Raw genomic sequence first — 14,693 nt, 5'->3', positions numbered from 1 at the left:
AGGTGCGCGCGTCGAGTGTGGGGACGCAGATGTCGCTCATCCTCGGTGTCTGCGGACAGTGCGGCTTCGTGGCGTCCACACGTCCAGTTGCTCTGATTTAACCGAGGCCTGTCCTCCCCCGGTAAACCTGCAGGCGGCTCCAGGGGTTCGTGCTGCTGCAAGGCTGGGCTTAAGTTAGAAACTGTGTAACATGTGGCGTGTTTAAGTGTTTAGGAATCAAAGCACTCAAGGCCCAATTTTAAGCTGAATTTGTTCCCCCCCCGCGGTGCTTGCTGAAGCCTCACTCACAGCCCCTTCGGGACTCTGTTCCTGTGCTGGGTTGTTCCCATTCGTCTTTTCAGTTTCTGTAATTTGAGCTCTTTATAATTTTAAGTTTCTCCAAAGATTATTGTGAATTCAAGTAATGGTCTCTTTTACTTTTATAAAAATCTGTGAAGACCAGAGCTTGCCCGACCAGCTACGACTCTGTACCAGCACAACTTGACTGGAATCCTGGAGACCGCCGTCAGAGCCACCAACGCCCAGTTTGACAGCCCGGAGATCCTCAAGCGACTGGACGTGAGGCTGCTGGAGGTAGCGGCTCCGGGTCCCCCGGGGGCCCGCGGGGCAGTGTCCTCTGTGGGGGGTGAAAGCCTGCTGTCATGTCTGCCCTGGTCGGGGCTGTGGTGGTGAATGGGAGCCGGAAACGCCCTCCATCCCCTCACGTGCCCATCACTGTAGAGATGCGAGGGTGCGTGGGGTCAGACGCGCGGCTCTGCTTGCCCGCGGCTGGTGCTCCAGACCGCTGAGTGGGTTTAGAAATAGCGCTTCACCTTTGCATCTTTTCTTTGGGGTGTGACTGGCATGAGGGCCGTGGCCGCGTGGGGGCGGGAAGCCCTGCAGTGGTGTGTGTTCTCGCCCAGGTCTCTCCGGGGGACACCGGCTGGGACGTGTTCAGCCTGGACTACCATGTGGACGGCCCCATCGCCACTGTAAGACCCCCGGGCGCTCGCGGCTTCAGAGCTGCTTTTTCTCCAACAGCTTCTCTTTGAAGTGATCACTTGGCACCAAGATACACCCGCTGAATAAATACCCGAGCCAGGATTGTGTGTGTGTGTGTGTAACAGTCACCGAGTGCTAAAGTGCGCTATTATTTTAAGAATTCTTAAAAATATCATTTATCCTATCGTAGATTTCAACAGGTACTTAATAAATGGATTATTCATTTTGTTCTATTATTCTTAGACTGGAGCAACTAATTTAGGGTCATTTGAAGCAAACTATGAAGTGTATTTTAGGGGAGTCGTATTTTTACTACTTACATGAAATTTGATGTTTCTTATGCGTTTAAACAACTGAAGAAATAGCTGTCCTGTTTGTGGTGCTTTTACTGTGTTTAAAGAAAAGCACCGTTTCCTTGAATGGTTCCTGGATCACAGAGGAGTGACCAGCAGGGCTCTCTCCCGCATCTGTAGTCAGACACCCTCTTCACGCCCAGTCTGTCTTACGCAGACTCAGGTGAATGTCCTTGACCGAGATCCCTCTGACCCTGTTTGTCACTTTCACTCTGAAGTACTGAAGGCAGACACCCATTTCCTCTCATTCTCGGGAGAGACTGCGTTGAGAGGCCGCGTCCCCATCTCTGCTGCGTCTTCCTGGTGGCCTCTGCGGGCGGGGTCCTGGCTGGCCTGCCTGTGGGGTGGCCCGGCCCTGCCCGGCCGCGTGGAGCGTCGGCACCGAAGGCCGGCTCCCCCGCGGCTGTCCGTCTGCTCCGAGGTGGCAGCTGCTGGGCAGGTTTTTACACACAGATTCCTAGACCAAAGCTACTGTGCTTTCAATACATAGCTGCTCTCAAGCTTAATTTTGGATCATATTCAAATTAGTTTTTTCCCCATTGATGTATATATTAAACAGTTTTAGTGATTTTAGTGTACAAGACCGGATATTTTAACAAATCGTTGGAAACTGTCATATCATCTACCATGTTAAGTATATTGATGTGTTTTTTTTGTAGCATAAATGATACCATAGCAAAGCCAGCTGCCTCGATTATTTCACAAAATGTGTCTGGAGTAATAGCTAAACTGAACTTGGTCTGCATATATAATTACTTAATTATTGTAGTAGTGAGGGTGTGCACTACATACCTGGTGCATAAACGATCGATCATGCAGTGTTATGTCTTCAGAATTTTAGATTTTTAAAAGCTTGAGTAGAGTTAGGAGAAGTTTGTATCGTAGATTTATTTGAAAAGAAATTTGGGATAGATCCTACCTGTGGCTAATAGGTGTCGGTTTCCGCGCCATCTCCAGTGGGTTGGTGGTGTCATGGGAGAGTCTGGGTTGGAAGGACAGAGGGTCTTGTAATGGGTTGGTGGGGGTCCCCCGGGGACTTGGGGGAAGAGGCCGCTGCCCGTCTGGCCTTTGCCCTCCAGCCCTAGGGTGGGCGTTCGTCTTGGGTTGGTACGTGCTCAGCTAAATGGCTGTCACACAGAACTTCTGGTCATCAGGCCGGGCCGTTGAGTGTGCTCTGGCATGTTAGTGGTCAGCGTGCTTGTTACACGATGAAGCTTTCCTAAAACGTACTGTGTATGCGCTTACATACCGCTCAGAAGTTGTGCGAGTTGGCTCTGTGTCCTCTGGCTCTCTGCTTTAGGAATGAGAGGAAGACGGAGCCCCGCCCTGGGGCCTGGGGCCTGGGAGGAGCCTGGGGCCTGGGAGGAGCCCTGCGCCCTGGGGTCCCCTCAGTCTGTGCTCCACTCTTTGCAGGTGTTCACTCGAGAGTGCATGAGCCACTACCTGCGGGCGTTCAACTTCCTGTGGCGGGCCAAGCGGATGGAGTACATCCTCACGGACATCCGCAAGGGGCACATGTGCAACGCCAAGCTCCTGAGAAGCTTGCCAGGTGACCGCCACCCACGTCCTGAAAGAGATTGAAGAATGGTCTCTTCTTGTGCTGTTGGGGTTGTCTTTTGTGAAGAGGCTCCTTTGTAATGTCGCTATCTTGACTTCAGTGCAAATCAGGAAAAAAAAATTGAGTCATTAGCTTTTTTTAGGCCCTGACGTTTCTTACAGAATCATATAGTGTTCATACATGTTTAAAAAAATATTATAAGGAAAGAAAGCCGTTCAGTAAATCACCAGCTCATTTAAAATTCACTTATTAGTGTTTTAATTAAAGTCTATTTGGGAATTGCTTTATATACTGGTTTGTTTCATAAACCAGAACGTGAAAAGATTTTATAATATTATTTTACAATTAAAAGCTGTAATAAAACTCATGTCAGATAGTCAAGTTTATTTTAATGTTGTAAATATTGAATGACTTCAGTTGTGAGTAATTTTGAAGTCTTTATATTGAAAGGGCGGAGAAGGCAGTGGCACCCCACTCCAGTGCTCTTGCCTGGAAAATCCCATGGACGGAGGAGCCTGGTAGGCTGCAGTCCATGGGGTTGCTAAGAGTCGGACACGGCTGAGCGACTTCACTTTCAGTTTTCACTTTCATGCATTGGAGAAGGAAATGGCAACCCACTCCAGTGTTCTTGCCTGGAGAATCCCAGGGATGGGGGAGCCTGGTGGGCTGCCGTCTATGGGGTCGCACAGAGTCGGACACAACTGAAGCGACTTAGCAGCAGCAGCATATTGAAAGGGATTTGGTCAGAACCTTTGAGAGAGTATTTCCCCCAGTGATGTTGCCAGAGAAGAACAGTTGGTTCATACCCTTAGTCCTCTGGTTGGTGGAAGCAGGTTCTGTAAAGGGGCCCACGTGGGCTCTGCCTGCTCACTAGGCCGAGGCTCCCGGAGTTCAGATCAGGGGCAGCCCTGAGGCTGGGGCTGGCGGGCACCCAGCCCTGTCTGATTGTGCAGAGTCAAGGGCTTGCTGGGCGTCCTCGCTGCCCGTACCCCCGGGACCCGGCCGGTGGCCCGTGGTGCCCTTATGCTCCTGGCTTGGCTTCCTCTGAGCTCATTTCTGAGAAGGTGGATAGTGGGGCCCCTGAAGTAGCTGAGGAGGAGGCCAGAGGGGACGTGTCCTTTCAGATCCTGCCGTGGTTGTGGATGGTAAATGCCCTTAGCATCCACCTTCCAGTGGCCGTGCGCTGCCTAGCCTGCCGTGTTCCCTGCCCGCCCCACCTTCCCTCTGCCCTGTCCTCCTCCCCGTGGGCCTGGGGTTCCCATCCTCCCTGCTCTCTGATTTGGGTCCGTTCAGTGTGATGTATAGACTGTGTCATTATTTCACTCTTCCTTCAAAATAAGCAACTGTAATACTTATAGATGTGGGAAAGTCTGAGCTCTATAGCGATTTAGAGTGTTAGCTGGTTGTGATGCGTTTTCTCATTGGAGTGTCAGCAATGTCTGTGTGAATTGGCTTTTCTGTTATTTTGCATAATCATCAATGAGTTTAGTCCTTGGAGATAACTAATACATTTGATCAATTTTCTGTGTAGTTTTAACATAACTTAATTCTATTATGTCGTGTTCAATTTCAGCTTCTTTCACTGAACCTTTTCCCTTGTCATTAAAACCTCTTGTGAAACATTTTCGATATCATAATATTGCCTCATGTGGACATATTTTATCTTTTCCCTTTGGTTAGTAGGTTTTTTTTTTTTTAACTATTTTCCACTAATATAAATAATGCCATGAGCTTTTTGTAATATATATTTATATACCTCTGAATATTTCTTTAGAATAGGTGAATTGGAAATGGAATTGCTGGGTTAACAGGCATGCCTCTTGCTCTTCCTGTATACTTACTAGTATTTACATTTGTTAGTATTTACATTTTGACTCTCTTGGTACATACTGTCAGATTACTTTTCAGGAAAGCTGAGCCAGTTTAATTCACACCCCGATGAGCACAGCTCTCACTGGTCGAAAGTTGTCTGTGTTGCTGTCTGGGGTTTTTTTGGGGGGTGAGGCTGACATTGGATATTATGTTCAAATTGTCAATTTGATAGGTGAAAATGGAGGTTCATTTTGTTTATTTGTATTATTTATTATTTTAAGCTCATTGTTTTGGCTGTGCCCCTGAGCGTACGAGGTCTTAGTTCCAACCAGGAATGAAGCCTGTCCCCCTGCGGTGGACGTGCAGAGCCCTCGCCTCTGCACCCCCGAGGAGACCCTGGGGTCCACTCTGATTCCCGTTAGCGCTTTACAGTCGCCTCTGACTGGGAACACTCTTCTTTGTGTCATCTGTGTTCCTTTTTCCAGCAAATTGCCCTTTTTGCCCTTGATTCTGTTGGGGTGCAGTGTTCTTATTTTCAACTTAACTTATAGGAAAGTATTTTACTTGTTAATGGCCAGGCAACTTGGTGAGCAGCGATCCCTCAGGTGGTTTGTCTTGTTAATACAGCAGGTTTAGAAATGTCCTTCCCACTGTAAATCTGAGGCAGAAGTACGGGAAGACTCACAAAATGCTCCTGTGAACGGCCTGTGAGCCCCTCACACGTGAGCCTGTCTGGTCGCCTGCCCACTGTCAGTGATGGCCATCCCAGACATCACTGTAATAATGTGCATCAAGGTCAGTTGTTTGGAATAAATAGTTACGCCTGAAAGTGATTTGCTTAGAAGAGTTTTTGATAATGGTCTGCCTAGATGTTTAAATCCTTTTATATATATATATAATTTGCCATTTAGGTGGACAAAAATAGAATATTGATCTGAAATGGTTAAAGATTTTTTTTCTTTAAAAAGAAATGGAAATTCTTTCATTAGATTCAGTGAATTGAAAAACTTGCTCTTAGTGGCAACTGGATTTATATTTCAGATAAGATGTCACCAGGTGAGACGGACAGGTGAAGTCCAGACCACTGGTGAATGAGCTTCCTGTGTTCCTTCTCAGCCGTTGTGTCGGGGGTTGGGGGGGAAGTGCAGGGAGGCCCCCTCCCCAAAGAATAGTGTTCAGATAGCCCCCTTTTCGGTCCTTGTTGGAAATAAAACTGAACAAGGAGGAGTGGTTGGCTCCCCGTCACCGCGGGACTGTTTTCCGTTCTTGGTGATGAATACGGTAACGGTTTGTCTTGCGCTTGGCGTGGTTCGGGCTTGTGGAGGGTGCTAAGGTCGCTAGGCGTTCTCCGTTGTGACTTCCCTCTGGTCTCGTTTGTGTCCCTGTGGATGAGTAGGTTGTCCTCAGTGACTACACGCCTGTGATGCCTTGTCTTGTTTGCCGGCTTCTAAGCCGGGTGGTTAGCTCTGTGCCCAGCTGCTGGGCAGCACTGCCCAGCGGGGCTGTGGGCTCAGCTGGGTCCTGACCTCCTGCCTCAGTGCCTCACCCAGCCACTGGGCCGGCCATCAGGAAGGGGTCTGTGCAGCGCTCAGGGGCCCCAGTGGACGGTGGATGCCAGACGGGCCTGCAGGAGGCCTGACCCTGATCGGAGGCCCTGAATCCAGGGGAGCCCTGAGGTCTACCAGTGTCCTCTGACTCCCGAGCCTCGAGGAATGAGTCGCGTGGGTGGTTTGGTGAAGTCGCTTTTAAATACCGCTGCATCAGCTGTGGATCCAAGTGGAAGGAGGTGATTTTGAATTGTGACTACCTGGTTTTAGGGCACTTTTGTATTTTTAACAGCTCTCAAGGCCGTTTCCGGCACATCTCCAGTTGGCAGACGCATCTGGTGAAGATGCTCAGAGGCCGGCCAAGCCAGGAGGGGTCAACCCTTGAGAGCTGATGTGTCTAAAGCCAGCCCTGAAGTTGCTCCTGCAGCCTTGAGGGGGCAGTAGAGAATCACAGACGGTCTGACGCCTGGGTCAGCCGCAGGGGAGGTGGTCCCTCCTGGTGTCTGCCAAGCTGTGTGCTGCCGAGCGGGCCTGGCGGGTCCAGCGGGAGGCGTGTCGGGTTCACGGCGCACAGTTCTCTTCACCCTGCTCGCGAGTCTTGCGTGGTTGCTCCTCTCTGAGGAGGGACACGGACGGTTCCTCCCGGAGCCGCAGCTGCAGTGAGCGGGTTGTCTGGGCGGCTCAGCACAGGCCTGGAGCGGCCCCAGCGGTGTGCCAGATCTGACTCGGGTCATGTCTCCTTGTAGGTGTCCCTCAAGTGCTGGTCCCTGTTGGGGCCCTTTGGGACAGTGGTGTCCCATGATAGTCCAGCGGAGTCCCTGAATAAGAGTGAAAAGTCCAAGCAGACGGCGGCTGCTCCCTGGTGACCCTCCAGCCTTTTGCTGGTTTTATAAAGAACAGGAGTGGAGTCTGGACTCTGCCCATCCCCTCCAAGTTCACGTTCCTCTGACGTGACAAGGTCATATTCCTTAAGGGGATGTCATTTTTGTCCCCAAATAGCAAGGGCACGGTAAAAGTCTCACACACTGCAGGCAGACTGACTTATTTGTAAAGAAACCATAAAACTGATCTTATTCAAGATACCGCATTATTATAAAATAAACGTTCTCTTCAGTTTTCAAATTCAGTTAAACTTTGTTTTTTGCGTTTCTTGTTAGATCCTCGTGGTAGCGCTGCTGGGTTGGGTGGCCCTGTCTGTCTGAGTGCGGAGACTGGCTCGGGAAGGCTGCCGGCCTCGGGCCGAGCGTCAGAGCCTGGCGCTCAGGAGGACCGCCCCGCCCTGCGGCCTCCCGGCGTCTTGACGGCCGCCCCGCTCTCTTGCAGAGTTCTCCGGGGTGCTGCATCACTGCCACATCCTGGCCTCCGAGATGGTCCACTTCATCCACCAGATGCAGTACTACATCACCTTCGAGGTAGGTCCCGGTCAGCCCGCACCGCGCCATCCCCGGGCCGGGCCGGGCCGTGCCGCCAGCTCCCCTCGGGCCCTTGGTGTTGGCTCCAGGTGCTCGAGTGCTCTTGGGATGAGCTCTGGAACCAAGTGCGGCAGGCGCAGGACTTGGACCACATCATCGCTGCGCACGAGGCCTTCCTGGGCACCGTCACCTCCCGCTGCCTGCTGGACGCCGACTCCAGGGTAAGGCGGACGGACGGAGTCCTGCCCGCTGCCCCCGAGCGAGCCCGTCGCGGTGGTGGGTCAGTGTGTGTGGTCTGGGTCCCCCGGCGGGGCTGGAGCGGCGGGGCTGGCGCAGGAGCGGGCATGAGGCGGGGAGAGTGTGCTAGTGCCCACCCGCCTCCTGGGGTGGCAGTGCCATCCTCGTGTGCTCCTGGCGGGGGAGCCGTCCTGATGGACAGTGGCCTCTGACCCCACACCCCCCCAGGCAGCTCGGGAACAAGCGTTCAGGGCTTGCTCCTCCGTCGGGGCGCGGGTGGAAGCCCGGCCTTGGGCTCCTGGCTGCAGAGTCAGGACAGGCCATCCGTCAGGATGGACCCCCTTGTTGCTGACAGTCCCTCCTACAGGCCCTGCTCTGAATGTTGTGTCGTACGTGTGCTGAGGCTTCTGGGAGCTTTGATTTTATTAAAAAATCTGGGGAAATAAGCAACACTTTGCTTTCACTTGAGATAAACGTGAAGTAGGAAGTAGAATTTCAAGTGCACCTTCGATGTTAACTGTGTGACTTCAGTGACATGTCAGGCTTGCTGAGGGCCGCTCCCCAGTAAACCTCCGCTCGCCTCACAGGCCCTTTTGGGGACTGTGATGTTTGCAAGGCCTTTCCTTCCGTCTGAGTTTTTGAGTCTGCTGGTTAGCCATCTGTGTCTGGGCAAAGATACTTTGAATTAGGCAGACCTGCTGTCACACTTGTTCAAAACCATCCTTTCATTTCTGGTGCAAAGCATGGTGTGGTATGGTTTTCTAAAAAACCTTGCAGAATCTGTTTACATGTTTTAAAGAATTTTCTCTCATATTCTCTGGGTCTGGTTTTGGCATGTGTCACCAAAAAAAAAAAGATGCTTTCCCGTTTCTTATCCTCAGAGTAGCTGCACTGCAAACGTGGCTCTGGGCTCCAGGGGTTGGGCAGCACATGGGGCTCGCGAGGTCGCTGTGGGGACAGGAAGTGGCGTGGGCGGGGCTGGCTCTGGCCGCTCCCGTCACTGTGGTGGCTCAGGGCTCGTGTGCTTGCGGGACCGGATGTGTGTGGATGAGTGAGAACGGCTAAAGAGCCCCTGAGAGTCAGAGTCGATGTCTGGGTTTATGGTGGCTTTTCGCTAATAGTGTTTTATTTGAAACGCATGGTAATTAATACATATGTTGGGGGCTCTGTTCATAAGAGAAAAGGCTATCCTCTCTCTCCAGGCTCTTCTCAACCAGCTGAGAGCCGTGTTCGACCAGATCATTGAGCTTCAGAGCACGCAGGATGCCATCTGCAGGGCCGCCCTGGAGGAGCTGCAGAGACGCTTGCAGTTTGAGGACAAGAAGAAGCAGCGGGAAGCTGAGGTGTGGTTTGGGGGTGGCTGGCATGTTGGTTTAGGTGGTAAGCAGTTACTGTGGAAACTGCAAGCCCGCAGGGACTCTGCTGTGGTCACCTCATGTCCCGCTGGGTCCTGAGTGAGCTGGGTGGTCACTGTCACCCAGCTTAAAAACAAGCGAAGGCCAAGTTCATGGGAAATCGGGTCTCTGGCCAGTGTCCCTCAGGGAGTGTCCAGATGTCCTTCTGCATCGGTGTCTCCGCTGGGCGGTACCTAACTCTGCACACTCTCATCTGGATCTGGTGGACACACGTGTGCACACAGGAACCCGATTTCTGCACTTTGGCTCTTTTTAGTGACCTCACTGAAGTATTTCATGTCGGTTATGACCTTGAAATACAAAAATTGAATAAGTTTGGGTCTTCATTTGATTTCTTGTATTGGATATAATGTGTACAGACTCTGGCTTTTCCAAGGTGCTTGTTCTTGGGGTGGCAGATGGCTTTTCAGCTGATGCCGTTCAGTTCTCTGTTGAGTATTTCCTTGTCTGTGTCAGTGGGGGTGTAACTTGGAAGATTCCAGTGTGTCCGGCACGCTGTCTTCAGCGTATGTGGAGACAGGTGTTTCAGGGCCGTCATTTGCAGTTCTGACGCACAGGGTCGTGGACACGCGGCTGGGAAATCACCCCGCTGCTGGACCATGGGGGGAGCCTGGGATGTCTGCTCCGAGGCCGCGGTGTGCACACGCATGTACCCATGTGTGTGGGGGGGGGTCAGAGAGCAAGGGTGGGCTCCTGCTGGAGAACAAGGCTTCTAAACACGAGACACACAGAAGGATCCTGTGTGTCTCCTGCACACATGTTCACTCCGCTTGCACTGCCAGGAGCAGGGTTTGTAGCTGAGACGTCACAGCTGGCGGAGGAAGCCCACATCCATCACCGGCTTCCTGCCTTTGCTGACTTGCCCTGCCGGAGCCTAGTTTCCTGATTCACAAAGTGGGAGTGATAATAAGGAAACACACTCCTTGGAGCACCTCATTTTCACATGCTTGTGCGTGTCAGCTGCTTGGCAGGCAGGCAGTGTTGGGAAAGCCAGCCGCGCTGTGACTCCTAGACCGCCCCTGGCCTGGAGAACCTGCCCTTCCTGGGAGCCGTGAGCCTGCACTCTGGGCCCAGGCCCCTCTGCAGATGGTACCCGCTGTAGCTGCCAGTGCCTCATGGAGCAGACCTGCGTGGTGAGGCGGCTTGTTCAGTGCGTTGTGTCCAGGTGTGCTTGGGGATGGCAGGAGACGGCAGAGCTGAAACCGTGCCTGGGGGACGATCAGCGTTCAGAAGGCCGTGACCCGGGAAGCCGCCGTCAGACCCGAGTCCCCTGCACATTGAAGGGCCTGTGCAGGGACCCGGGGAGCTGTTTTCTGCCGTCTCCCAGCTTCCTGGAGCACCCACATGTGTGATCAGGTGTCCAGGATACATACAGGATCCTTCTGTGTGTCTCGTGTTTGGAAGTCTTGTTTTCCAGCAGGAGCCCACCCTGCGCTTTGCTCTCCGAGCCGCCGCCCCCCACATACCTGCATGCACGTGTGCACACCATGGTCTCGGAGCGGGGTGTCCTGGCCTCTGCCCCATGGTGCAGCAGCAGGGTGATTTCCCGGCCACGTGTCCACGACCCCATGCGTCAGAACTGCGAGGAGACGGCCCTGAAACAGCTCCCCGACCACGTCTACCCCAGCCTGCGGGCGTCTGTGTCCGGAGTCTGACTTTTGGTTCTCCTGACTCAGGGCCAGTGGGGCGTGACGGCAGCAGAGGAGGAGCAAGAGAACCAGAAGGTCCAGGAGTTCCGGGAGTCCATCCCGAAGATGTGCTCCCAGCTGCGAATCCTGACCCATTTCTACCAGGTGCGTGTCTAGACCTTGTGCTGTCCCCGCAAGGGACATGTGCTGTCGGGGGACAGACAGGCCGCACGGCCTCGTCTCTGCGGCTCAGAGGCAGGTCAGAGCTCCCAGGCGCCTCCCCCGAGTGGAGGACGGTCTGCGGTGTGAGCGGGGGCCCCACTAGTGACTCAGCCCTGGCCTGGGGCCCTGAGGCCTTGGTTCCCAGCACGCGTCTGCTCCTTAAGTTCTCGAGTGTCTCCCGTCGGGGCATCCAGTCAGGTGGAAGGCGAGCAGTGTAGCCCTGGGCTTTCCTGCTCGGAATTAAAACAGCAGGTGCCTTTTCCGTGCTTGCTTCGCTGTTTAACTGATTCTGGAGAACTTCAGGGCCAGAAGGAAAATCTGTTGGTTAGTCCTTCCTGTGAAGCTGCTGTTGCGAATTTCATCGATGGTGTACCCGCTGTCCCGGGACCCCGCCAGGGTGGGAGCTGCTGGCACCCCGCGGGGCTCCGCGGCGGGGGCTCTGACCACGCCTGAGCGGGGCGTCTCCCTCTCTCCGCAGGGAGTGGTGCAGCAGTTCCTGGTGCTGCTGACGACCAGCCCCGACGAGAGCCTGCGCTTCCTGAGCTTCAGGCTGGACTTCAACGAGCACTACCGGGCGCGGGAGCCCCGGCTCCGCGTGTCCCTGGGCGCCCGCGGCCGGCGCAGCTCCCACACCTGAGGCCCAGCCGCGGGGTGGCCGCCGCCGGGGGCGCCCTCACGGAAACAGCCCGCAGCCCTGCTGGCTGGCACAGCCAGAGGCAGGGCGTGCTTCTAGACGTTGGAGCTGACCGTGTTTGTGATGTCACTAAGTTAAACAGGCTGGCTTGCACTATCCGAATTTATTTTTTAAAGTCTTCATATGTAAAAGATACCGTACTCTGAGGCTTCTTAAGCCCTCCATGATATAATTTATATTTGTCACTTTTTAAAAGATCACACTTTCTTTTAGAGAAAATTAAGGCGATGGATATTCATCAGTTAAGATGGTAATGTCATTGCTATTTTTTTAACATCCTCTTTAGAGGCAATTTTTGTTAATATAACCAAATTAAATTGAAATCTAACGTCCCTACTAAGGAAATATAGAGAGCATTTTATTTTGGTTTTTAGTGTTGTAAAATGTTAACCTCTCTAAGGACCTTTCTATCGGTGTGTTTACACGTTTATTCTTTTCTCTTCCTTCAAAGTTTACATTTTTGTATCTCATTTACTCTCAGATAACTTGGGAAACAGTATAGAAAAGGGCCGAGTCCTGATGCCTCAATTCCTGAACCATCAGCTGAAGCACCGTGTAAATATGGATGCCTGGAAAGTTAATGAAGTACTTTATTTTCAGGATTCTGATAAGCATTGGAAAGAAATTGTCTTGAGTAATAAAGATTTCCTTTTTCCTTGCCTATTTTTTCATTGTAAATATTTATATACTGCTGCCCAGATGTTGGGGGGACATTTTTTGTAAAAATGTCATATATCAAGTCACATAAATCTGCCTTTATTATGTTGCGTAAGTGAAAATTAGACAATTAAAAGCGATTATCTTTCAGATGTGTTGGTTGTTTCTCGGATCGTCTGTGAGGACAGTTCACCCACCAGGCTCAGGGGCACGTGAATCACTGCGTCTGTGAAGCCAGGCAACTAACCGTGCGCGCCCTCGGGCTTGGGTGAGCGAGGGGCTCCGCCTGGGGGGAAATGAGGGGGGAGCCGGCCATGGGTGAGCTGTCTCTGGAGGCAGGAGCCCACTAGGGCCCCGGGAGGTCACTGCTTCCACCAGAAAACGATCAGTGCTCTCAGCCTCCGGGTCATCACGGGGGGAGAGCCTGTGTGGGGCCAGCGCACAGTCCTTGTCAGTGGGGCCCTGTGCTCAGTGGATGCAAGCCCCCCACGCCCACCCCCGCCCAGGAGGCCAGGTGCTGAGGCCAAAGTCTCAAGGCTGGCCTCGTGCTGGAGGACTGGGCACTGATCCTGGTGGGCGAGTGGCCTGTCCCCCGGGTCTGGTCACCAGCAGAATCCATTGCGGGCAGCTCCCTATCTCTGGGGAGGGCGTGTCCTCCAGACTGGACTCTGGGACAGGAGGGCACAGCCCACGGAAAACCCCACCTGCAGGGAAAGGAGTCTTGAGTCGAACAGCCACGGTCACTCGGACTGGGTCCCAGGGCTCCAGGTCCACGTGAGGGCGAGGGGTGGAATCCACAGCGGCCACAGTGGGGTGTGCGCCAGGGCGACCCGGCAGCCCCCCGCCGCCCAAGGGGTGTCTCCACTGCTGCGTATTCTGGGGGGGACCCAGGTCCAGCAGGCACCGTGCCGGGGTCACCTGGCCCTGCCAGAGCAGGCTGCCAGACACTAAGGCCCCGCGCTGGGGCTGGGCCCCTGGGGCCTTGGGGTCAGACCCCCCGCCTGCTTGAAGGGGGCGCCGCGGGGGGGGCAGCGTTGCAGCCTCCTGGGGCCTCGCCCAGCCCTGCGGACTCGGGGAGCAGGGGCTGCGAGCACACAGGGATCTCTGCCTCCAGAGACCTGGGTCAGGTGGTCTGGAAATTCGACCGAGTGATGATGGAGATTGTTCTGAGGATGCGTTGCCAGGTGTCTCTTCAGGAAGAGAAATGTATTTCTCTGCCTTTATTCCAGTTTAAGGTTTTAATAAAAATGCACGGAGGGAAAGTCACATGCCTAGCAGCTTGCCTGGAGCCCAGCTTCGTGCTGCTGATGGCAGCTTCCGCCTGGTGTCCTCCCAGGGGTTCACCAGCCCCACCACTGACCTCACCCCGTCTCCCACCCCCGAGGGTCCCCAGAGGGCTCGACAGCCTGCGTCTGCCCCGCGAGGATGCCAGCTGGCCACCTCCGTTAGGCCTCCCCTCCCTACTGGAGTGCAGACCAGCCTCGTGGGGGACCCGCCCTGCTCCAGGCATGCCCTGCTGCTGGCACAGCTTCTGTGTTACCCAGGTATCTAGAGACACCCCTGTGGGCACAGGGCTGGTCCCACTGGTGGTCGTTACCCCACAGGGGCTGGGCCTGGCCCCTGCCCGCTCCTCTCTGGACAGCTGCGCCCCTGTGGCCCAGGCGCTCTGGACCTGGTCTGACAGGCTGTGGGCAGCTGGTCCCCACCTCTTGCCCTGCGGCACCGAGTCTCGCTTGGGGTGAAACTTGGACAAGCAGTTCCATGGAGGCCCTGGACCTCCTGGGCACATGGGGCTGCTGGTGGTGGCCTCGAGGCCCTTGTGTCTACATCTCCTCCTCCTGGCCGCCACGCAGCCCTTCCTCCCGGCTCAGGAGGTTTTCTGTAGGGAGACGATGTTCCGCTTGTTGACTGAGGCTGCAGCGCAGAGGTGGTCAGGAGAGCGAATTAGTAAATGATGAGCTGTCCCGTTACAGGCGGTCCTGCCTTCTTCCCCAGGCCGCCCTCCCTTAGAGGTCCCTGTCCTCTCTTTGGCCCATCCCGGGCCAGGCGATCCTGCCTTCTTCCCCGGGCCGCCCTCCCTTAGAGGTCCTGCTTGTCCTCTCTTTGGCTCAGCAGAGACGGTGCACCCTGCCCTGGTAATTGTGCCGCGGAGGCCTCTGCAAACACATTGGCTTAGC

At 54.0% G+C, this 14,693-nt stretch overlaps 1 protein-coding gene across 3 annotated transcripts in view; it reads left to right on the top strand.

The window, feature by feature from the left end:
* The window catches only part of TUBGCP3 (tubulin gamma complex component 3), a 32,931-nt gene extending 20,265 nt beyond the window's left edge, over nucleotides 1-12,666 (top strand). For all 3 annotated transcript variants that reach the window (XM_081551499.1, XM_081551498.1, XM_081551497.1), the window contains exons 15-22: nucleotides 438-573; nucleotides 903-971; nucleotides 2,748-2,883; nucleotides 7,575-7,663; nucleotides 7,753-7,884; nucleotides 9,103-9,243; nucleotides 10,992-11,108; nucleotides 11,644-12,666. In XM_081551499.1, the coding sequence (XP_081407625.1) occupies nucleotides 438-573; nucleotides 903-971; nucleotides 2,748-2,883; nucleotides 7,575-7,663; nucleotides 7,753-7,884; nucleotides 9,103-9,243; nucleotides 10,992-11,108; nucleotides 11,644-11,802 (979 nt within the window). In that variant the 3' untranslated portion in view covers nucleotides 11,803-12,666. The remainder of the gene's footprint in view (nucleotides 1-437; nucleotides 574-902; nucleotides 972-2,747; nucleotides 2,884-7,574; nucleotides 7,664-7,752; nucleotides 7,885-9,102; nucleotides 9,244-10,991; nucleotides 11,109-11,643) is intronic.
* Nucleotides 12,667-14,693: the final 2,027 nt, after the last annotated feature.

Source organism: Giraffa tippelskirchi, chromosome 12 (genome assembly GCF_054371585.1).
Source record: "Giraffa tippelskirchi isolate mGirTip1 chromosome 12, T2T-mGirTip1v1.2.pri, whole genome shotgun sequence".
Taxonomy (NCBI): domain Eukaryota; kingdom Metazoa; phylum Chordata; class Mammalia; order Artiodactyla; family Giraffidae; genus Giraffa; species Giraffa tippelskirchi.
The sequence above is the reverse complement of the archived record's forward strand: the minus strand, read 5'-3'. Positions and strand labels throughout refer to the sequence as shown.